This window comes from Callorhinus ursinus, unplaced genomic scaffold (genome assembly GCF_003265705.2).
Source record: "Callorhinus ursinus isolate GAN/ISIS: 27379988/994484 unplaced genomic scaffold, GSC_fseal_2.0 scaffold41, whole genome shotgun sequence".
Taxonomy (NCBI): Eukaryota; Metazoa; Chordata; class Mammalia; order Carnivora; family Otariidae; genus Callorhinus; species Callorhinus ursinus.
Genome location: NW_027397103.1, coordinates 8272705 through 8297263, shown reverse-complemented (window position 1 = coordinate 8297263; position 24559 = coordinate 8272705). Strand labels below are relative to the sequence as shown.

General features: G+C 52.5%; 1 protein-coding gene across 2 annotated transcripts; it reads left to right on the top strand.

The window, feature by feature from the left end:
• Positions 1–207: 207 nt before the first annotated feature.
• On the top strand, positions 208–19496 carry OAS3 (2'-5'-oligoadenylate synthetase 3). Of its 2 annotated transcripts, XM_025889559.2 has the most exons (16): positions 223–493; positions 2922–3204; positions 4843–5018; positions 6076–6314; positions 7723–7876; positions 8310–8654; positions 9751–10033; positions 10355–10530; positions 11259–11509; positions 11942–12086; positions 12819–12992; positions 14391–14676; positions 15736–15911; positions 16217–16455; positions 17223–17370; positions 17567–19496. In XM_025889559.2, the coding sequence occupies exons 1-16, from the start codon at positions 317–319 to the stop codon at positions 17576–17578; spliced, it is 3264 nt and encodes a 1087-aa protein (XP_025745344.1). In that variant the 5' UTR covers positions 223–316; the 3' UTR covers positions 17579–19496. The 2 variants fall into 2 exon arrangements, with proteins under 2 accessions (XP_025745345.1, XP_025745344.1); XM_025889560.2 differs by lacking the exons at positions 15736–15911; positions 16217–16455; positions 17223–17370; positions 17567–19496 and adding an exon at positions 14867–15657 and having other exon boundaries at positions 208–493.
• The last annotated feature ends 5063 nt before the right edge of the window (positions 19497–24559 follow it).

Sequence of the window (24559 nt, the reverse complement as noted above, 5' to 3'; positions counted from 1 at the left end):
GGAGGCGGGCCCAGTACTGGAAGCCGGGAGGCGGAGGAAAAGAAACCAGGCCGGGGAAGGGAAAGGGAAAGCGGCTGCAAGAGCCCAGAACTGCTGAAAAGAAATGAAACTGAAAGCGGGAGGGGAGTGGAAGGCCTGCGAAGTTGGGAAGGAGGGACGCGGGGGCGGGGGGAGGGGGGAGGGGGGAGGCTGGCGCAGCTGCGCCGCCCCCTCCCCGGCCTCCGGGCGCAGAGGCAAGGCCTAGGCTTTGCAGGCACCGGGGAGCGCGCAGAGCGCGAGAGGGAAGCCGGGGCGCGCTAGGGTCCCGGAGCCGGCCATGGACCTGTACCTCACCCCCGCCGCCGCGCTCGACAACCTGGTGGCCCGCAGGCTGCAGCCGTCCCCCGAGTTCCTGGCGGCTGCGCGGCGCGCCCTGGGCGCCCTGGCAGCCTCCCTGCGTGAGCCCGGGGGCCGCGCGGCTGCCCAGCCTTGGAGGGTGCTGAAAATCGCCAAGGTAGGCGCCGCGGGAAGGTGGGGACACCTAGAAATAGGGACAATCCTCGGAGGATGCCGGCGCATTACCACGGGCTTTGCGGACCACAACGGTTTCTATCAGCTCTTTTCATTCAGCCCTCTTGCTATGCGCCAGTGCTGTTCGAAGTGCCCTGAAAATAGACTGCACACCACAGCCCGGCCGGGTAGGGACAACTAACCCCGCCTGACACATGGGAAACTGAGGTACAGAGACGCAATAATGTGTCCAAGCTTGTAAGAAATCCAGCCAGGATTCAAAGCCAGGTGGTCTGATTTCTTGCATCTATGCTCCTGTGGGCTGCCTCTCACAGGTTCTTTCATTGACTCACTCAGTCCTTTACCCGGTCCAGACAGACTCCAGTCCTCACACCATGCCTGACCCTAAGGGTGCAGAAACAGAGTAATCTATAATAGCCATAATAGCCTAATTTACTGAGAAACTACCCAATAACAATAAACATTGTCTCGTTAAAGGAGTCATCCCTCTTAATCCTCACATTCAGTGAGGTTAGGGATTATTGTCCCTGTTTTATGACTTGGGAAACTGGGACTGGGTGTGGGTGAGCCCTGCCCCATTTTGTCACTTAAATGCTTCGCTGGTGACCTGGTGACCTCAGGTTGCCCACAGACTCGGAGGAGATGGGCGTCACCTACTATATCCTCAGCGCAAACTCAGGGGCTCCAGGGATGCAGCGAGGGAAGCTGGCTGGGGTAGAGGGGACTTGGAGCTTGCCAGGGAAGGGATGAGCAGGGGATGACCCCAGAGCAGCTAGTGGTTTCCTAGGGCTGAGTCTTAGCTTGGGAGGTAGGAAAGGGGAAGGAGAAGGAGAGACTCGCAGCCTATGAAATGTGGAGGCAGATTTCTGCCTTGGAGGTGGACAGGAAGAATTCCTTTGGAGCAAGAGTTTAAGAATCTCTAAAGCTCTGGCATCCTTTGCTTCCCTGGAAAACCTGGAAACAGCTCTCGTGGTTGAATGTAGCTTATGGCCTTCTGATCGTTCCAGGCTTTGAAGGAGGCAGTGGTGAAGTGGGTAGGGCTAGGGGCTGCCTTTCCTGTCTTGAGATGCTGCTCCCTGTGGAAAGGGCTCCTTGGAAGAATGGCTGATTCCAGGGCTGGAATAAGATGTGCAAGATGAGCCTGGGGCTTCTAGGTGGACCAGAAAGCAAGGAAGGGGGGCAGGCCTCTGCAGTCCTGTCAGAAGAACCCCCCACCCCCGGGGCCAACATAAAGGGGCTCCCCTGCTCCAGCTAGGACCACCAAAAATTGTCTCTCGGCATTGCCAAATGTCCCCTGGGACAAATGTCACCACCCCTCACTGGGGATCACCATGTTCGAGATGCCCATGAAAGCGTATGCAGATGAAATGACACAGTGGCTGGAATTTCTTTTCAAATCACATAAGGAGGAAAACAGAGGTTGAATAAATAGAGCAAATGTGGCAAAAGTCTTCTTTATAACCCTCTCTTCTTTTGTGGTAGGTTTAGACACTAAAAAATATAGACATATTTTTTAGTGAATTAATCTATGGGGGAGGGGGTGCAGGAAGAATGTAGGCTTGGAGCCCAACCCCCCGAATTGACTTCCTGCATTCAAAGCACTTGATGCTGCCTCTCTGGGCAGGGCTTTGGTAAGCAAACTTCCCTGCACTTTCGTTTCCCCATTCCCTCCTTTGTAAAGTGAGAGAAAATGACGAGTCACCTTTCTCCCAGGCTTGTTGGGAGCTTCAATGAGATGATCGTGTGCAAAAGTGTTCAGTCTACAATATTCCTCTTTGCTCTGCCCCGTTCCCCCTTGGTTGGCAGCCCCTGATGTGAGGAGCTGGCCGCAAAGGAACTGGGATACCACTGGGGTAATTAGCAATCCCAGCTTGGTGGGGGAGGTGCCCCTGGAGGGCTAACCCTGGTTCTTGTCTTTTCCTGGCTGTGTTACTCACTTCACGCCCTGAGCCTCACTGCCTCGTGTAACCACAAGTAAACCACATCAGGGGTATTGCCTGGAAGTGAGATTTTACAGGTTGGCAGACATTTGACAGAGCTGCAGGCACAGAGAGACTGATCGTGTGTGAGTTTCCTTCCCAAGTCCTCAGCCAACAGCTTTGCAGAAAGAAACACCTGTCAGAAAAGTCCTGAAAATTCAGCAAGTCATATCGTAGCTCTGGACTGAATCCCAGGCAAAGGTCACAAACATGTTCTGCAAACCAGAATTTGTTTCACCCACAGTTAAAAAAATAAATAAAAAATTTTAAACTCACAAAAATGTTCAAAGTTGGTTGACAACATTTAGAAATCACGGATTTACAAATGAAAATGGCTTTTCTCGAAAACATAGCTGGCTGTGCTCGACCTGCATTTCTGCATGGCGCCAAATACCGGTTGCTGTGTGCACATGGTCTCCCCTTTCTCTGCAGGGAGGCTCCGCCGGCCGGGGCACCGCGCTGAGGGGTGGCTGTGATTCTGAACTTGTCATCTTCCTTGACTGCTTCAAGAGCTACCAGGACGAGAGTGTTCACCGGACAGAGACCCTCAACGAGCTGCGGACCCTGCTACAACCCTGGTGTCAGAAACCCATCCGCGGTCTGAGCTTTGTGTTTCCTGAGCAGGACAGGCCTGGGGTCCTACAGTTCCGCCTGGTATCCACGGACCTTGAAAACTGGATGGATGTTAGCTTGGTGCCGGCCTTTGATGCTCTGGGTGAGGGGTGCCTGGCCCATTCCAGACTTGGGGGCAAGAGCATTAGGAGTCAGACAGAGCTTCCTGCCCTGACCTTATGTGTGGCCTGGGCAACTCTCTCTGGGCTCCAGTTTCCTCACTGAACATACTGAGTCTGGGCCAAGAAAGCCCAGTTCCTCCTGGATCTGTGGTCTTGGTGTCCAGATGCCCCGCCCTCGCTCAAGCAACTGGGGAGTTTCCTTCAGCCACTGCCTAGAACAGTGCTGCTCAGCCCTTCCATAAATACCCCCAAAGGAGAAAGCAGAGGGGCATGCACCCGGCAGTAGGGGGCTGGGGACAAGGCCAGAATTCTGCAAAGTCTTGTCTTTTATCTTAAAACCATTAATGTGATCTTTGCATTCCTCTTCATAATATATCCATCCTTGATTTAATATAATAAGGTGCCCCTGTGCCCACACTTGTAAAATGAGGTTAATAATAATGGGACCCTAGTTAATCCATCTTACGGAGTTTTTGGAAAGGCTGTATGCATTAAGGTATGTGATGAATTTTGAACGGTGCCTGGCGCATGATGGGGCTATATGAGTGCTTGCTCTTCTTCTTCTTATTATTATTATTATTCTCCACTATTATTATTAACCATGATGCCCTGGGAGATAGGTCTCTTGAGTTTATCCAGTTATGAGGTCCTGGAAGACAGCCACGCTCTCCCCGTCTGGTACATCCCACCCTCTGGATATGCAAACATTAATCCTAATAGCTACTCCTTATTAAATGCTTCACTGTTCCAAGCTCCTGACATATTTTATCTCATTAATCCCTCCAAACAAACCTGTGAGACCTGCACTGTCGTATCTTCCTTTTTACCAAGAGCGACGCTAAGGCACAGAGACGGACAGTAACTCGCCCAAAGTCACACAGCAAGTAAGCGGTGTCAGGAACCTGGGAAATTACGGAGAAGGCTTACTTTTCCCAGGCTGGGCCCACGGGAAGAGGTGGAGGGAAAGGCACATACCGTAAAGTCAGCCAGCTCTAGGTTCCCATCCTGTCTCCATCACTTGTCAGCTAGGTAACCTTAGAAAGAGTACTGAGTTTCTTCACTGTGCCTCGAGGTCCTCAGCTGTGAAATGAGGTGAGGAACACTTGCCTGATCAGGTTTTGGTGCGGCTATGGGGGACTCACGTGAAACTTTCAGCCCAGTGCCTGCCTGGAGTGTCGTGAGCACTCAAACAATATTAGCCATCACTGCTAAGGCATCAGGACCTTTTGCCTTTTACTTCTCCAGCTTTGTTTCCTTTCCCTATGGCACCGATTAATTAAAGGTATGTATGGTGGTATTCTGGTGCCGCCTGAGGGAGCCTCGGGGAGGGGAGAACTGTCAGATTCTACGTACTCCTGACTCAGCTCAAAGCATCATTCCTGTTTAGCCACCTTGGAATATGGCTGCTCTTCTTCAGCCTGGCCCTGGGTTTGGAAGGAAGGGACCCTTCCTTCTGGTCTCGAGCTTTCCTCTCTGCCTCCTGAGAAGCTCCAGGTTCTCTTTCTCATCCTCCAAACCCCCCATGCTAGTGGATTCCTCCCCCTGCCACCAAATTCCCCCCAATTTCTCCATCCTGTGCCTCAGAACCCTTCCTGACTCATAGCACTTCACACCCCCAGGGCAGCTCAGTTCCAACGTCAAACCTGCGCCCCAGGTCTACTCGACGCTTCTCAAAAGTGGCTGCCAGGGCGGCGAGCACTCGGCCTGCTTCTCAGAGCTGCGGAGGAACTTTGTGAATGTTCGCTCGGCAAAGGTGAAGAACCTGATCCTGCTGGTGAAGCATTGGTACAGTCAGGTGAGGCCACCACCAAGGGTCCTTGTTCCAGGCACTCGTGACGGAATTTGTGATTTCATGACAGCAAGAATATTTTCTTAGGCTTCGCAGACATTCATGTGTCTCTTTATGGGAATTGCCTGTTCATGTCATTTGCTTATTATTTTCTACTGCGTTAGCCGTCTTCTTGTTGTTGGTTTGTTGGAGCTCTTTATATAGTCTGGGTGCTAATTCTTAGGGAGTTGATATAATGCAAATCTATTCTCCTAGTCCGAGGCTTGTACTTTCACTTTGTTCATAGGTCTTTTGTCACAGATAATGTTTGAATTTTAATGTAATCAGGTGCATTCATCTTTTTCTTAAGTGATTTGTGCTTTGTGCGTCTTGTGTAAGAAGGCTTTGCCTATCCTGACTTTCTAAAAATTATTCTTCTGTAAGAAAAATTATTCTTTCCTTTCAAAAGGTTTTAAGATTTTTCTTTTCCTGTGGTGTTAGGGCTTTGAAACTACTTGGAATATTTTATGTATGGTATGAAGTAATGTGGAGTTTGTACACCTCCCGTCCCAGCCTCAGGAATAACACCCTCCCTCCAAAATATTCATGTTTGTGGATAGGCTCTTGGGTATTGAGGAAGGGGTGCCCAGCCTGTGCCTAGAGATGAGAGATCAGGCCCCGCAAAACCTCAGGGCACATGGCTTGGTCCTTCTGTTGGACCACTCATCATAAAGCAAGTCTAGGATGATGAGGTCCTGGATTCCTGTTCTTGCTCAGCCACTGACTTGCCCTCTGACCCTGGGCAAGTTCTGCCATGCTTTCATTTGGGGGATCAGTAACAGGTTCACAGTACCGACTGGCCTCTCTCTGACTGCTCCCCATTCCCAGGAGCTTGGATCTCATATGAGCCCGTGACTTTGCTGAAGCTCCAGGAGTGAGGGCAGATGAGAAAGATCAGGTTGCTTCTAGAACACAGCATCTCATCCCAGGCTTCAGCCTGTGGGGTCCACGCCCCAGGGACTGAGAGATCTAGCAAAGTTCTGTGGAGAGCTCTCTCCTTCCCCTCCCCTTTACCCTCTTACAGGTGTGCCAGCAGGAGGGGAGGAGGGAGATGCTTCCTCCGGCCTATGCCCTGGAGCTGCTGACGATATTCGCCTGGGAGCAGGGCTGTGGGAAGGATGCCTTCAGCCTGGCCCAAGGCCTCCGGACCGTCCTGGGCCTGATCCAGCAGTATCAGCACCTGTGTGTTTTCTGGACCCTCAACTATGGCTTCGAGGAGGCTACGGTCAGCCAGTTCTTGAGGCAGCAGCTTGAGAGAACCAGGTACCTCCCCACACCCCCTACCCACTCTCCTGGGCTTGAGGCCTCGGGAGATAATTAACAACGATAAAACTGGGTGGGCCTGCGTGGGGGCCAAAGCCAGGCACTCACTGCACGTGGCTTCCTCATTCCGTGGATTCAGCCCCAGAGGGAAATTACGATCACTTGGGGCAGTTTTTGTTTTTATTTGAGAGAGAGCACAAGTGGGGTGCAGGGGCAGAGGGAGAGGGAGAGGGAGAAGCAGACTCCCTGCTGAGCAGGGAGCCTGATGTGGGGCTCGATCCCAGGACCCCGAGGTCATGACCTGAGCTGAAGGCAGACGCTTAACCCACTGAGCCACCCAGGCACCCCTCTTGGGGCAGTTTTTAAAAAGATTTTTCTTGTGTGAACATATTGTACGTGTGAACATTTTAGTGACACACAGCATACCTATCCAAAGGGCACATTTTGATGACATTCTGTAAAGTGAACGTCCCTGTGAAACCACCATCAGGGGCACCTGGGTGACTCAGTGGGTTAAGTGTCTGCCTTCAGCTCAGGTCATGATCTCAGGGTCCTGGGATCGAGCCCCGCATCGGGCTCCCTGCTCAGTGGAGAGCCTGCTTGTGTTCTCTCTCTCGCTGTCTCTGTCAAATAAATAAAATCTTAAAAAAAAAAAAAAGAAAGAAAGAAAAGAAAAGAAACCACCACCATATCAAGGGAGAATATTTCCAGCACCTCAGGAGCTTCCCCTTTCTCTCTCCCGATCAGGGACATCCCAGAGGTGACCCCTTCCGGCTGTTACCCTTCCAATCCTGTCTGTTTTAAAATCTTACCGAAAGGGAATCACACGGCATGTACTTTTGTGTTTGACATCTCTTTCTCAACGTTAAGTGTTTGAGATCCTTCTGGATCGTTGTGTGTACTTGGTTATTGTTGCTTATTTTTTTGTGTGGCTGAATAGTGTTCCATTGTGTGAATTTATCACAGTATGCTTCCCATTGTGCTGATGATGGACATTTGGTTGTTTCTGCCCCGGGGCTGTTACAAGAAGGCTGTTAGGAACCGTCTTGTACGTGTACCTCTGTGTGCGTGCACCGTTGGATACACACGTAGGAATAAGACAGCTAAGCCATGGCCGTAACTCTTGAGCCCCTGGGGCTAGATCCTCGTACCCTGTGATTCTAATGTGCAGCCAGAGTTGAGGACCATTGATCCAATTTAATCTCCACAACAGCCCACGAAAGCAGGCACTGTTGTCATCCCCATTTTGCACAAAAGGAAACAGGCTCAGAGGAGGTAAGTTATCTACCCCAGGTCACACAGCTAGAAAGTAGAAGAACGGGGATTGGAACCAGGTCTGCTTGACCTCAGAGCCCCTGATCTTGACCGCCGTACCAACCGGAACCTTCCTGTCCCTCTGGATTTGCAGGCCTGTGATCCTGGACCCAGCTGACCCCACGTGGGATGTGGGGGACGGAGCAGTGTGGTGCTGGGATCTACTGGCCCGGGAGGCACAGTCCTGCTATGAGCACCCATGCTTCCTGCAGGCGGCAGGGAGGGCTGTGCAGCCCTGGGAGGGGCCCGTGAGTGAGGGGCTTTGGGGATCCTTGTTAGGTGTAAAGCCGCGCCTAATTCACATGCTCAGTGTTTGCTGAGCGCCTAGCGGGCGCTGGGGCCGTGGGGTGTGGGACAGAGTTGCGGAGTGGGGGCTGCAGGCATGCAAACAACCTGTTCACCAAGCTGAGCCTGCTTGGAGGAACACCTCTGTGCTCGCGGGGTTATTGTCCGCTTACCACACCGTGTTCGCCCAGCACAGGGGCCCTTTCTAGAATTGATCCCGTCTGTAAGGGCACCCTCTTCTAATCTGCACAAAGGCACCATATGGGCTACGGTGGCCCCCCCACTTCCCCGCTCGTAGTCTCAGTCATCCTGACTGTCCATTGGGAGGGGGCTGGCGAGAGAAGGGCTGGAGAAACTCCTATGCCTGTAAGACAACTCCTTCCTACACACTTCCAGGGCCTTCCACGTGCCGGGAGCTCAGGTTTAGGCCACCCCATCCAGCGAGACTCTGCCCAGAGGACCCCTGAGGACAGCAGCAGTCTCCATGCTGTGCACCCAGGGGCAGGGAGCAGGCAGCCCTCAGGCCCAGCTCCCGGCCCCTCGGGGGCTGCCTGCATCACCCCTTCCACACTGGGGACGGCCTTGGATCTGTCTCAGATCGCCGCCAAGGACCTGGACCGCTTCATCCAGAACCACCTGAAACCAAACCCCCAGTTCCAGAAGCAGATCGGCAAGGCCATCGATGTCATCTTGGGTTGCCTTCGTGAGAACTGTGTCTACAAGGCCTCCAGAGTCAGCAAGGTGAGTCGGTGCGTGGAGACACTGATGGGCACTTCCTGGGGCACCACAGTGAGGAGGGGAAGGAGTGGGGGGCCAGCAAGGCAAGTGGACATCCATGGAAGGGGAGTGTGCTGCCCTCCGAGGTATATATCTGAGTGCCAGCTTTTAAAAAAGTTTAGTGATAGTTTTTTAAGCCGCTCTTACCCTAATCAGACCACTTCCATCCTCTGCTCAAAATCCTCTGTGGTTTCACCAAGTACAATGGCCTCAAGGCCCGTAGGATTTGCTCCTGGTCTTGCTCTGACCTTCACTTACTCCATCCTGGCCTCCTGGCTGCTTCTTGAACTCACCAGGCACAGTCCGCACTGGCTGGTGTCTCTTTCTGGAAGGCTCTTCCCCCATCCACTTGGCTCCCTCCCCTCCTTTAAGTCTGGGACCCAAGTCCCCTTCTCACGGAGGCCTGACTGCTCAATTTACAACTGCAACCTCTCTTCCATCCCCGGTCCCCTTCCTGATTGATGTGCCTCCACACAGCACTTAGCACTTTCTGAGGGCTTTTGTCTGCTGACTGTCCCTCACTCCTCTCCCCTTGCTAGAATATAAGTTCCAGGAGAGCAGGTACCTTTTATGTACTCCCGTATCTTGGTACATGTGAGTGCTCATAAATGTGTTGAATGAATGAATGGATGGATGGATTGGTTGGTTGATTGAAACAGGCCAACAGAGCACATCTGCAGGCCCCATCTGGCCCTGGGACCTCAATTTGCAACCTGTGGTCCATATGTGCAATCAGTAGGTGCTGCAGATGTTTGGCTAAAATCTTTAATCTCTGACCCCCATTCACTGCATCCCCCGTTCTCTGTTGCTGCACGCTGGTCTGACTTTGTGCAGGGCCCTGGGGGTCAGAGGGCAAGTGCAGACAGGTATAGTCAGACTCTGCCAGGCTTCTAAGAGTCAGAGGTCACTGCCTCTGTCGTGGTGCCCCAGGACCCAGCATCAGTGAGATGCCCAGTAGTGTCTGGGCTGCAGGGGCGGGGGGCGGGGCAGCCGTTGGGGTCAGAGTCTGACGCCTGAGCTCAGGGACACTCGCGGGTCTGAGATGGTCCTTCCTCTGCAGGGGGGCTCGTTTGGCCGGGGCACAGACCTGAGGGGCGGCTCTGATGCCGAACTCATCATTTTCCTCAACTGCTTCAAAGACTACAAGGACCAAAGGGCCCACCGCCCGGAGATCCTTAATGAGATGCAGGCACAGCTGGAATCCCGGTGGCAGGACCCAGTCCCCGGCCTGAGCCTCAAGTTTCCTGAGCGGACCGTGCCCGGGGCTTTGCAGTTCCAGCTGGTGTCCACGGCCCTAGGAAGCTGGATGGATGTGACCCTCCTGCCCGTCTTTGATGCTGTGGGTGAGGGCCACCTCCAGCCTGTGCCTTGGAGTCTAATTCCCTTAACTGCTATGCTACATAGCTTGCCTGGGGTCAAGATCACCCACCTTGAAGAGTTATTGGGTGGATGAGTGAAAATTACTGAAAAGCACCCAGCACATATTTGGTGCTTAAAAAAAAAAAAAGTTCCGATTGCTATTCTACGTTGTAGATTGTGTATTATTGATTGCAGTGCTATGTAATTAACGTTCAAATATTAATAAAGGCTGGTGAGTGGCTAGGCTGGGACATGCAGATGTCTTCGTTAGAGCTCTGCGCTCAGAGTATTTCAAATTTCCACAGGGCAGCTCTGCCCTGGCGCCAAACCTGCGCCCCAGGTCTACTCGACCCTCCTCAACAGCGGCTGCCAGAGGGGCGAGCACGCGGCCTGCTTCTCAGACCTGCGGAGGAACTTCGTGAACAATCGCCCAACCAAGCTGAAAAACCTGATCCTGCTAGTGAAGCACTGGTACCGTCAGGTGAGGCTGCCATACCCCCTAGCTTCTCCCAGGAAGCAGCTGCTGTCATGGCAACTGCCTCAGCCAATCAGCTCCTCTCCTAGGCAGACCTCTCCCTTCCTTCGCTTCTTATTGGCCATCCCAAGTAGAAGGACCACCTCCTCCATCAGGCCCCAAGTGTTCATTTCCTGTGGCTGGGGTTCACCATCCCTCTCTAGCTCATCAGTTTCTCCTCCATCCTCACACTGCTAATGCTTTCCCTGTTCTTGCCCACCCGCAGCCCTAGCTCATGCTGTTCCGCCATCACTGTCCTCTGCGTAAGTTGTACTAAATAAACCCTGAACATCCTCCAGAGCGCCCCCACTAAACACTAATCTGAATGCACTCGCAATCATGTACTCATTCAACAAACATCTACTGAGCACCCACTGCTGCTAACGTCACTGTTGCGACAGATGTCGGCATACCAAGCTTGAATATATTGCAGCCCCCCATCCTGTACACCTTTGAGGAGAGACTCCAGGCGGAGATCAAGTCTGAGATTCTTAGTCTCAGGTCATTGTGTGACTTCGGACAAGTCACTACCCCACCCCGGACCTCCGTTTATCCACCTGTAAAATGAGAAGGGTTCTATTTTTTCTGTGGTTTTGTTTTTCTATTCCCCTCCCTCTCCGAGTACATAAGGCCATGCTTAGCACATAGTAGGTGCTCACATCCACTCATTCTTTGATTGGCTTTGGGTGACATAGGTTGCAGCTCAGAACAAAGGACAGCAACCAGCCTGTGCCTCTCTGCCCCCCGTCTACGCCCTGGAGCTGCTGACCATATTCGCCTGGGAGCAAGGCTGTGGGAAAGATTCTTTCAAAATGGCCGAAGGCCTAAAGACCGTCCTAGAGCTTGTCCAGCGGCACCAGCAGCTCTGTGTCTACTGGACAGTCAACTATGGCTTTGAGGACCCTGATATCAGAACACAGCTTCTTGGCCAACTTCAGAAAAAGAGGTGCAGACCCACTTGCCCATTGCCTTCCCTGCATCATCCCTCTCCTCCCCCACTGTCACCCTAGAGTCATCATTGTGTCCAGGAGGGGTGCAGGGTGGGCTCTGGGTGCCCCAACCCCACTCCTCACTCTGCTTCCTTCTGGACTCTTTACTGAGGAAGCACGGACACGTGGAGCCCCCAGATAAGCCAGGGCCAGTTTCATTAACACAATAACATATCATTTCTGAAATTAAGGGACCACCCAATACCTTCCTGCCTGAGGCAGCCAGACAGGAACCCTACTGTGCTTGGGAGAGATTGGGCCAACCCTAAGGTCCTGACACTCTTCTCCTTCTCCCCAGCTCCCACACCCTTTCCTAGTCCCTTCCACCTCCCTGCTCCTTCACTGATTCCCACCTCCCTCACCTGCCCGCGCATCCACTCTGCCCCCAGGCCCCTGGTCCTGGATCCTGCCGACCCCACCTGGAATGTGGGCCAGGGCAGCTGGGAGCTGTTGGCCCAGGAAGCAGCAATTCTGGGGACTCAGGCCTGCTTTAAGAGTGGAGAAGGGCCGTCTGTGCAGCCCTGGGATGTGATGGTAAGAGAGGAGTCCCTGGGGTGGCAGATGCTGTTGGGGCCCCCTTCCAGCTCGCCTTTCCCTGCTGGTGCACACATCCTCAGCTGCTAGGAGTGTTCGCTACTGATGGCTTACAGCTGAGACACAGGTTGTTTGGCCCCAGCCAATGCTTGAGTGACATGGGGTACAAAAGGCCCACCCTTGTTTGAAGGCGAGACCAGCTCTGTGATGGAGTTCTTAGTCCAGCGTTCCCTGTGGGATCAGGAAAAAGCTTTTTCCAGCTGGAGCCTTACTTAGCTCCTTCCCCGGCCCTCCCTACTTCCATCACCCCCCTTCTCCTGCAGGCAGGCACTGCCCCCAGTTAATCCATGCACAGGAATCCCCATCACGGGCTCTGCTTCTAGGGGACCCCACTTAAGATGATAGCCAGCCCCCAAAGGGACATGATTTTATTGCATTTGCTATTTTTCAGCAGGATCTCGTAACCAGTGCTTAATAATACAATCTGGTGAGGCATGGGCCTTGTTCTTGCCCCCATTCAAAGTGGGGAGACCAAGGCTGTGTGTTGGTGGTGGAACCAGAACTGGAAATCAGGTCCTGCTGATGCTACCACAGAGACCTACCAACCAGCTGAGAAAGAGAAAGGTTATGGGGATAGTGAAAGTCTCATCCGCTCAGGATATCAGGAGTCAGGGCCGGGGCGTTCCTAGGGAATCCTGTCTCAAGCTGGCCCTACCCGGATTCTTTCCATAGCCTGCTCTCCTTTACCAAACCCCAGCTGGGGACCTCGACAAGTTCATCAGTGAATTTCTCCAGCCCAACCGCCAGTTCTTGGCTCAGGTGAACAAGGCCATTGATACCATTTGCTCATTCCTGAGAGAAAACTGCTTCCGGAATTCTGCTATCAAAGTGCTCAAGGTGGTCAAGGTAAGTCCCCAGAGAGCTATGGGCAAGGAGGGTCCTGCAGGCTGGTGATCTTTCCCAGACCAGGGCCAGGCCTGACCCACTTCTGTCATCCTTATGACAATCAGCACAAGGCCAGGTGTAGAAGAGAAACCAAAATGTGGTTGTGAGTGGATGGCAGAGAGAGGACCCAGATGTGTCCAACACATCTGTTTTGGTTGCTTATGACAACCAACTTAAAAGGTGGAACAAAAGAAATATATTGGCTGATGCAAATGGAAAGCCCTGGAGTAGATCTACCATCGGGTACAGCTAGATCTAGGAGCCCATGCAGGGTCATCAGGACTCAGATTTTCATCCCAGCTCTTGGCTCTGCCATCTTCTGTTTTGGACAGGACCTTTCCATATGATGGTCTTTGGCATCTCTAAACTTCCAGAAAGAGGCATTCTGTTTTCTTAAAGTTCACATAGAAAGTCTTGGAATTGAGTTTCATTGGCCTGACTCGGGTTTATACCCATCCCCAAACTAATCCGTGGGGCTAGGGAGAAAATCATGCTCTGACTGGCCAAGCCTGGCTCATATGATGGAGTCAGCTGCACATGGACCTGAGTGTGGGGGAGGAGTGATTCCCCCAAAGAAAACCAAGATGCTGATCCCAGAAGGTAGAGGGATGCTGGTGGTGTATAAAAAGTCACATTATCCAGAAGGTAGAGGGATGCTGGTGGTGTATAAAAAGTCACATTATCCAGAAGGTAGAGGGATGCTGGTGGTGTATAAAAAGTCACATTATCCACTATATCAGATACAACCTCAGTCCACAATTGAAGTCACAAGTGAGGCCCAGGTCAGCTCCAGAAGATTATCAGCATAGAGTCAGCCAGTGAAAATTCCCAGGCCTGGTGATTTGTTGTGTGACCTCAGGCAAATACTCTCTCCTCTCTGATCCTTACCTTCCTCATCCATGACACTTGAAGATGATAACCTGGTTCACTGGTTGTCAACCATGGCCTCACTTAGAATCATTTAAAAAATTATACTGATACCCAGTCCCCCTCCCAGGCCAATTAAATCACAGTCTCAGGGGCATAGGAGCCAGACATCAGTCATTTTTTAAAACTCCCCTGATGCAGACAGGCTTGAGAACCACCAGGTCAAAAAGAACAAAAAAACAAAATCTCTCAAATCTCTCCCAGCCCCCAGACCCCCAAACTTGATGGAATGAGAAAGTTTACATTTGTTGAAGGGTTTAAACTTATGTCTTGCACATTTCTTTTTCTCATAATCATACTATGTGTTAACCCCATATTGAAGAGGTAAAACAGAGAGGTTAGGTGACTTGCCAAGGTCAGACAGCAAGTTCCTAACCCACAGACTCTAGCCGGAGTCCTTCAGGGGTTAAGCCACCTCTGTGTCCTCCCCAGGGCGGCTCTTTAGCCAAAGGCACAGCTCTGCAGGGCTGCTCGGATGCGGATCTAGTGGTGTTCCTCAGCTGCTTCAGCCAGTTCACGGAGCAAGGGAACAGGCGGGCTGAGATCATCTCAGAGATCCGAGCCCAGCTGGAGGCATGTCAGCAGGAGATGCAGTTCGAGGTGAAGTTCGAGATCCCCAAGTGGGAGAATTCCCGTGTACTGAGTTTCTCCCTGACGTCCCAGACGATGCTGGACCAGAGTGTGGACTTTGACGTGCTGCCAGCCTTTAACGCCTTAGGTGAGGTACCCAGGCATAGTCCTGAGAGGGGGGAAAAGTGGGGGCCGGGCTGCCAGGGACAGTTTTTGAGGTTGTGCGGTGCACAACCAGAGCACAGCTGTTCACCTTGTAGGCCTTGTACCCGTGTATGTTTATCACCATTCTCCTGCAAAGTGGAGAAAAGGGTACCTTTGTCTAATTCACCCAACAGTGCTACGTGGTCTCACAGTGGCTCTGGGCTGGGCCCTAGTCTCAGCAGTTGTACCAACATGATGGATGACCTTGGGTGAGGGACTTCGCTGCCTCGAGCGCCAGTGTCATCCCCTGACGATGTGGGCATTGGGGTGTCGCCGTGCATCCCCAGCTTTGAGTACTTGTGCGTGGTTCTCCTCCACCTGCCACAGATCCGTAGGATCCATGAGTTCAATAAATTCACCGAGCATGTGCCCAGTGTTCTCCAGGCACTGAGGATAAATCCCTAAACAAAACAGACACAGATCTCTTTGTATCTATTCAGTTCTGAGTTTGCATAGGGGAGTTTGCAGAGTGAGGACGTCCCCTGTATCTGAATGTATGTGGTTCCCAAGGTTGGGAAAACAAGTGACAAGGAAGGGATTCATCCAGAAATGTATCTGAATCTACATCGTTCTTCAGAAAGCAAGAGTTTGAATATCAAGGAATGCCTTTAAGGGCAATGAAACCAGAGGGTGACGTCAGCTCACCACCTACGGTCCTATTTCTTACCGGAGGCTCTGAGACCAAAGCTCTCCCTTTGTTAGAGAGGGATGAGCAAGCAGCCAAGAGCCGTTAGAGATGAGTTAGCTCCCAGCTGAGACTTTCTTCATGACAGGCAAATGGAAGGGTTGAAAGGGGGCAGGAAGGAACATAAGATATTTTAACTCTGGGTCATGCCATGTCTGTGCTTCAACTAAAATCATCCTGTGGCTCCCCACTCCCCCAGTGGGTCCCAGCCCAGCCATTAGGGAAATGCCCAAGTAGGAGATCCTGGAAGTCCTTGCTCAGTTGGCCCCAGCGGGACTCTGGGGAATGAACTGATGGTGGCCTCCTCCCTTTCTCCAGGCCAGGTGATCCCCGGCTACAGGCCCCCGTCTCAAGTCTACGTCGACCTCATCCACAGCTACAACCACGCAGGCGAGTACTCCACCTGCTTCACGGAGCTGCAGCGGGACTTCATCGTCTCTCGGCCCACCAAGCTGAAGAGTCTGATCCGACTGGTGAAACACTGGTACCGGCAGGTGCGGTGTGAGGACAGGGCCGCCCCACTGAGGTCCTGGGTGGGGGCAGGGCCCAGCCCTGGCCAGAACCCTGGGTTGGTGGAGCAGAAGGAGAGGTACTTCCTAGCCCATGGGACCTCAGTTGGCTTCTCTGGAAAATTGGGCTAGGTCACAGGATTTGAGGGGATAATGCACGGCCAGGCATCTGACACATGGAGGTGCTCAGTAAAATTTGGGGGTGGGCTTGCCAGCTCTGGAAGGGGCCCCTCCTGCCCCTCTTCATTGCCAGTGTGAACCGACACATCCTCTTTCCTGTTACTCCCCAGTGCAACAAGATGCCCAAGGGGAAAGGCTCCCTGCCCCCCCAGCACGGGCTGGAACTCCTGACAGTGTATGCTTGGGAGCAGGGCAGCCGGGACGCCCAATTCAACATGGCCCAGGGCTTCCGCACCGTCCTAGAGCTGGTCAGCCAGTACCGCCAGCTCTGTGTCTACTGGACCGTCAACTACAGCAACAAGGACAAGACTGTCAGAGACTTCCTGAACTGGAAGCTTCTCCAGCCCAGGTTCTGGCCCACCCTCACCGTCACAGAGTCTCAAAGATGGGGTTGCTCGCTCTCCCACATCTGGAGGGCACAGACCAGGGACAGCAAACTCCTCTTCCTAAGACTGAGCTCCTTTCTAACAGGGACGTCCTTAGCACCTGAGGGACAGGCGATCCGTTTCCTTGTCCCCCATAAATAGGGTTGCCAGATGAAGTGCAAGGCTCCAAGTCAAGTTTGAATTTCAGATAAACAATGAATCGCTTTTTAGGATAAGTATGTCCCATGCAGCATTGGGGATATACTTATGTTTATCCAAAACTCAAATTTAACTGGGCATCCTCTATTTGTATTTGTTAAATCTGGCAGCCCTACCTGTAAACCCACCAGGTAACGTAAGCATGTCTTATTCTTTGGGATTTTGCCTCCCTCTCAAATGGTGCAGAGAAAGCAGAGAAGCTTTCACAAATTCGTGATGCATCCCCAGTCCGTGGGTAATGGCCACTTAGCATGGTATGTTGAAAAAGACTCTGAGGTGGTCCCATCTGCCACAGATGTAGGAAGGGAGAGTGGTAGGACCGGTACCATGATTTGTTACCAATGCCAGCTACCTGCTGAAGGGGTGTGGCCCAAAGGAACACAGTGATTGATTAGTGACGTCTACCCTGGTTGTAGAAGGGAGAAGTGGCCGGCGCAGAGTATTGGGTGAGGGAGGAGACTAGTTCAACCAGTCTCTCAGGAGGACACCCCGATATTACCAGGAATAAGCCTGACTCCAGTGGCAATTGCAGGCCCATCATCCTGGATCCAGCTGACCCGACAGGCAACCTCGGCCACAATGCCCGCTGGGACCTGCTGGCCAAGGAAGCCGCCGCCTACATGTCTGCCCTGTGCTGCATGAGCAGGGACGGCAGCCCCATCCAGCCATGGCCAGTGAAGGTAAGAGAACTATGGTGCAGCAGGGCACGCTTCGTTGGGGGCAGTGGGCTCAGGGGAGGGCCATGACTCCAGCCAAACGGGCAGGCCCAGCCATGGCCCCACGTGTGCCCCCTGCCCCATGTGCTGGCTGTCCCTGTGGTCTCAGCTTCGCCAGGAAGGTTAGGGCTAACCCACTTCTTCTCTAACCTTCCCCCAGCCTGATGTGTGAAGGCCAGAGAGTCCACGTTTGTACCAGACGGACAGAAGGACACCAACCCTCGGCATGAGGAGACTCAGGGTCACCTGCCAGATGTGTGTGTGTGCGCGCGCGTGTGCGCGTGTGCACATGCACGTGTGAGAGATTGATCCAACCACTCTGTCCAGCCTCCCATCTGATATCCCTGCCTCCCCACTCCGTGCTCTCCTCCTGCTCTGTGTAGCCAGCCTGGCTGATACCCCCTTGTATCAGGTGGGCACTGGCCACCTCGCAGACTCGCCTCCCTCCTGTGGCCACGCATCAGAATCCAGGGTCCATGGGCTGGCAGCAGCCTGCTTTTCCAGCCTCCCTGCCATGACTCTGCTCTCAGACAGAGACGGGTACATCCCACACTGCATCCTGCCCCTGCTGAGAATGTCCTCCTTCCTGACTTCTCTGCCCTTCCACACCAGCTCACATCTCCTGCTGAGGAGCTCTCTGAGCTCAGCCACTGGCAGGAGAGCCTGCCCAGATTGGCTGGTGTTGTTTGTCACAGACAGAGGGAGTGGGGCCACGCGTACCATGCAGTCCCTCTCGTGGGACACCTGACTGAATGCCTGTTCACTAGAGCCTGATTTTCTTTCCCCTTCCTGTTGTGCTCACTCCCCATGTGCGTATCTCGAGGCCATGCCCTGTTTGCCTTCCTGAATTTTTACTAGGCTCTTTTCTTCTCTCCTGACCTGATGGAACATCGCCAGTGGGATTCTCCATCCCCAGAGGCTGAACGTGAGCCAGTGCCCAAACAACAGTGCTCAGCCTGCTTCTCTCTGCCCTCCAGGGCAAATGCACCGGCTCCTTGTAAGAGGCACTCCTGACCTCTGGGCCAACAACAGTGTCCCCCGTAGTCAAGACTCAGCACGGAAAACAAAATAGTCCAAGAATCGTAAGCAGAAAGGGATTCCATCTAAATCCCTGGATGGTCTGGAGGAGCGGAAGGCAGGGGCCGCAACTGGACTGTGGGTTTGAAGATTAGAGCACTGCGGCCGAATCAGAGGTCGGGAGGCAACTGCAGCCAATGGCACTCACACCCACAAAGCGGGGGGCCAGACCCAGAATGTGGGCTCCAGTGGCCACAGGCGAGGCTCAGGGCTTGCTAGCCATCAGCACGGCGGGAAGATGCCTTATGTGCCCCGCCTTCAGCACGATCTAGATCACAGCCGGAACTCGGGCAACAGGGCAGGCACGGGGAGGAGCAGATGCCCGGCACCCACAGCGGGCCTCGGGGACAGCACCCCTGCGGATTCACAGTGAACGTCTGTTGGGTGGGTGAGTGGGCGGTCCAGCCCCGAGGGAGGAGCCAGAGGAGACAGAAGGGAAGGAGCCAGGACGCACTCCCACCCCCTGCTCCCCAGCCCCTGCGTGTCTCAGCGAGCCTGACTCTCCATGGCCCATGGCTGAGCGCCACCAGGGTGCTATAACACAGTACCTCAGACCCGGGGGCTTATCAACCACAATGTATTTCTGGCAGCTCTGGAGGCCAGAAGTCAGCACCGTCAGGTTCTTCTGAGAGCCCCTGCCAGGCTGCACTCCTCTTGCATCCCTCTGGCCTCTTCTTATGAGGGCGTGAATCCCACTCACGAGGACGCCACCCTCAAGACCTCATCGCCTCCCAAAGAGCACACCTCCTCGTACCATCACACCAGGAAGAGTGTTTCCACATAGGAACTGGGGGACACAGCCCAGGGCAGGGAAGCAGGATGGGGGGGGGTGAGGAGGAGCCCTCCCCTCTCTAGCGCTGCTCTCTGGGAGGGAGACCATGCCGGAGAGCAGTTCCTCTGCTTCCCCTGGGACTACGGTGGTGGAGGCTTAGAGGCCGAGCTGGCTCGCACCTCCTGTGTGCCCCCATCTGATGCTAAGGGCACACGGTGCTAATAAAGTCTCCTTAGACTCACCTCCCTGACTGCCTGCGTATCCGGGGGTGGGACTCTCAGGACCCCAAGTTACACCTTTGGGGTTGGCCAGTTCCAAGAGCTCAGGGCAGACACTTGTGGGCAGCAGAGACCTGCCCCGCCAAGCACCCAGCAGCAGGTGGGGGCCCGGCCTTGGCCTTGCTCGTCCTGGGAGGAACTGGTGGTGGGTCTCAATTCAGTAACTCCTATCTTCATGACACGGACTCTAGGCCTCCCCCCTAAAGTGACTCGAATGAGGGGAATTGTGAGATGGTGGGAAATGGGGTAGCCCCAGGAGGTAGGAGTAAGGAGGACATGTCACCTGGGTGGGGCTGATCCCAGTGGGGATTTATTTTACTCTAGCTCCTTGGTCTCTGACAATGGCTACCCTTGCATGGACATAGTACCCCACTGTCACTTTTGAGGGCTTCCTGATATAGCCACACTCTTAGATAGATGTCAGTTCCAACTTGATTTATACATTTAATGATCCTAAAGATACTCACAAAAATGCCCACAAGCACTTTCCCCGGAACTAGACAAACTGATACTAAAGGTCTTATGGAAACATACATGTGCCAAGGAAAGTTCAGAAAATTAAAAAAAAAAAGAGCTCCAAGGAGGGAGTAACCCCAGCCAGTATTAAAACTTACTGGGGGAGGGGGCGCCTGGGTGGTTCAGTTGGTTAAGTGTCTGCCTTCAGCTCAGGTCATGATCTCCGGGTCCTGGGATCAAGCCCCATGTCGGGCTCCCTGCTCAGCCAAGAGTCTGCTTCTCCCTCTCCCTCTGCTGGTCCTCCTGCTCGTGCTCTCTGTCTCTGTTTCCCTCTCTCAAATAAATAAATAAAATCTTAAAAAAAAAAAAAAACTTACCAGGAAGCAAGAGCCTTAGGGGCTAAAAAATAACGAAAATCTAAATGTGATCCATCAGCAATTGCAAGCTAAGCAGAGAGCCAGGGGGCCTTCTTGTGTGCCAGAGCACACAAAGAGGCTCCATCTCCAGCAGCCAGAAGGCAGAGGGGAATGAGGACCCAGTCCAGAAATGCAGCATGCGCACAATGGTTTTTTTTTTTAATTTGTCAATTTAATTTTAAATTAAAAAACACTGCAGTTGAGATGTAATTCACACACTGTGAATTTCGACTTTTTTAAAGTGTACAACTCAGCGGTGTGGGGATAGTCACAAAGTTCGTATTTACGATATTCACCAGGTGAGCCATGTCACCAGGGGCACCCATTATCCTAATTCCAGATCATTTTCATCAGCCCCAAAAGAAACCTGAATCCCATTAGCAGTCACTCTGCATTCCCACCACACCTTCCCCCCTAATCCCTGGCCACCACCGATCTGCTTCTGTCTCTGTCATCGACAACTCATACGAATGGGATCACACCATATTTGTCCTTTTGTGTCCGGCTTCTTTAAGTCAGCCTCACGTGTTCAAGGTGCGTCCATGCTGCGGCTTCCACCTCCGTGCTTCAACCCTTATTACTGGACAATATTCCACCGAATGGAGAGACCACATTGTGTTTTCCCAGTCATTTCCCAGTCATCCACTGGTGGGTGTTTGGACTGTTACCACTTTTTGGCCATTATGAGAGTACGCTATGAATGTTGGCATATGATTTTATGCAAACATATTTTCATTTCTCTTGGGTGTATATACCCAGGAGTGGAATTGCTGGCTTACATGATAAGTCTGTATTTAACCATGACGACCCACCCTACTGTGTTCCGTAGCACTGTACCACTCACACCACCTCCAGCAATGAGTGGGGGTTCTCCACATCCTCCCCAACACTTGCCATTACCTGTCATTTTGACGATAGCCCCCCGCTCAGTGGGTAATCAGGTCTGCGGACTAGGGTCAGGACCCTGCCTGGGAAAGAATGGGACTCTGACACACAGCCGGGGGACATAAGGGGTGGAGGCCCCGAAGAGCTTGAGCCCCCCGATTCCTCTGAACCCTCTGAGCTGCACCCCTCCCGTTAAAAACTAGCACCTCCCGCCTTACAAGGAGACCCTGCAGAGGCCTCTCATCTATAAATCATCCCCCGCCCCCATGACCTGCACCCACTTCCCCTCCTGCCCGGTGAGTAGGACTAGGGTTAAGTCCCAGAATAATCCAGCCAGGGATGCTGGGCCGAATAAGGGAAAGATGGACCTGTACCCCAAACGGCCGGACAACCCAGCCAGCGTGTACCAACAAAAGCCAGGTGGGTATGAGTGGGAGTGGACCCAAGGGTGCTTGATCAAGGGGCTGCTGTGTAAGACCGGATGAGGAAGAGTTTATTGATTTGGAAGTCTCTCCTGGAATTCAGGACTTCATACGCAGTCCAGGAGCCCAGAAGGTGCAAGCTTGCTGCTAGCAGAGCTTCTAGAAAAATGGAAAAGGTTAAGAGCTGTGCTGAGTGAGATCCGAATGACAATATTGCCTGAAGGATGGGGGAAGGTGGGGCTTAAAGGTCAGAGAGGTGGGCTTGAGGGGGTGGATATGCCACATAAGGCCAGAAGAGCCATCAAATTATCTCCCAAGGAAAAGCAGAGAAGACACCTTTACCGAGGCTATGAGGAATAGGCTAGTGAGCAGACCCAGCATCACTACGAAGCTCGAGTGGCCCCCTCCATAGAAGACATCATGGTCCCCTGAATAGCACTGGGGTTGGTGGGACCTTGAAATAATATCAGCCATGAGACAACACTGACCCATCAGGTGGACACAATTTCCTGTGAGGGGTAGGGTCGAGGGGGCAGCTGGGAGGCCCTGAGCCCCTGAGCCCCAGAGAGTTAAAGAGCTGGTCATAAAATAGGGTGTCCCTAGGAGCAGACTAAATGGGCCGCAAACCAGGGAATTAGTCAATTTGCACCATCAAAACACTTAGAAGACAGATCATTAGGACACAGGGAACTTTCCCCCAAAATGACACCATCCCTTCCCCAGTGCTTCCCAGGGATCCTGTCTGTGACCCATGACAACTCCAGAAAACATGATCCTAGAGCGGGGTGGGGGCGGGGGCGGGGGTGGGGGTGGGGGTGTGGGGAGGAGACGGGGGCGGGGGTGGGGGTGGGGGGAGGAGGCTATAAAGATCAGCATTAGAATAACTATTTAAAAATTGAATATAAGGATCTATTCTTTATAAGTGCTATAGGAAATGATAGCATTGTATCAAGGTTAAAGTTCTAAATCACATCACTGCTCTGTGTTTCTGTAACAAGATATCCATGTGCTTAGGGGATACATATTGAAGTATTTAGGAGGAAAGGGGTCTGGGCGATTTTGACATGTCAATATGGGTTCATCAGTTCTAACAAACGTTCCAGTCCGGGGGAAGGGGATGTTGATAGTGGGGGAGGCTGTGCGTAGGAGGGCAGGGGGTCTCTGGGAAATCTCTAGGCCTTCTGCTTCATTTTACTTTAAAATACAAAGTCTATTTTTTAAAAAAAGAGAGAGAGATGGGGCACCTGGGTAGCTCAGTTGGTTAAGTGTCTGCCTTTGGCTCAGGCTGTGATCCCGGGGTCCTGGGAGACCTCTCTCCCACGTGGAGAGAATGAGGAACCAATGTGGTAAAATATTCTGGGGGAAGGGCATAAGAGACTTCTTTATACTCATCTTGCACATTTTCTCAGGGTTTCAAATTATTTCAAAATAAAATGTTTTTAAAAAAATGATAAAGCTTGGACTTTGGGATCGGGTCATGAGGAGTTAGAACCTAGCCAGACAACCTACAAGCTATGTGACTTCCCACCTCTCTCTGCCTGCGTTCCTGTTCTCCAGAAAAGGAGACTGCTGGCCCCTGACCAGCCTACCTCTAGATGTGGCAGGAACAGGCCTAAGGACAAGGAAAGACCCTTACTGGGTGGATGTGGTAGTTAAGATTCTCCGGAGAAACAGAAACAATGGGATGTATAGATCCAATTCAGGAATTGGCTTGTGCTGTTTTTAAGGCTAGCAGGTCCAAATTCAGTTGGGGGGGGGGTGGCATCTGCTGGTGGATTTCCTTCTTCCTCAGGAGACGACAGTGTTTTTTCTTTTGAGGCCTTCAACTGATTGGACAAGGCCCACCTGTGTTATAAAGAGTATTCTGCTTTATTCAAAGTCTACTGATTGAAATGTTAATCTCACCTGGGGGGGGAAGCCTTCACAGAAAGATCTAGAATAATGTTTGACCAAATATCTGGGTACCATGGCTCAGCCAAGTTGACATACAAAATTAATCATCACAGAGAAGGGCAGGCAGAGAAGGGCCCTGTTCTTCCCACATCTCAGGGATTTTTTTTGCCTTCTGTATTGTTTTTTATTGCTAGACAGAGGCAGCTGGTGGGAGCCCTCTGGGGGTTTCATTTTCATAGAGCTCTGGATGGACTTGCACATCCCCTCTGGCCTGTGCACTCCTGGGCCAGTGTCCCACCCTTGCTGGGCTGGGTAGGTGCCTGCTGAGGCCTCACAATTATCGACAAGCATGCTGAGGAACTGGGCACAAAGAAGCTCCCGCCTTCTGACACTCTGGGACTTGTATGTGCCCAGTGCTGTGTTGTGGAATGTTGGTGTGTTTGGTGGGGTCCGGAGCCGACGGCCAAGAAAGAATTCTCGAGAGGTCTTTGGTGCAAAAACGGTGGTTTTATAAAAGCATGGGGACAGAACCCCTGGGCGGAAAGAGCTGCTACCCCAGGATTGTGAAGGGCAACGGATTATATACTTTGGGGTTGGGGAAACTGACGCCAAGGGTCGTTCCAAAAGGATTTTCCAATGCTGAAGAAGACTCACAGCATCCTGGAGGCCTTGCCATTGTCAAGCTAAGGTAGTTTTTCCCTCTAGCAAAGCGTTAGCGTTAAGACAGGAGTTTCCTGGAGGAACGTTATATTCCACCTGCCTCAAGTATTTGTCAGGCTTCAGGTTAGAAGGAATTTAATTTTATCTACATTTCCTTCTGCCTTTGTGTCCCACATCACGCACTGGCAGAACTAGAACCTGAGTCTGGCTCAGATTTTGCCTTTCTGTGTGTCCCTGAGCAGATCAGTCCCCTCTCTGGGTCCTTTTCTCCTTGCTGCTCTCATCGACTCTGAC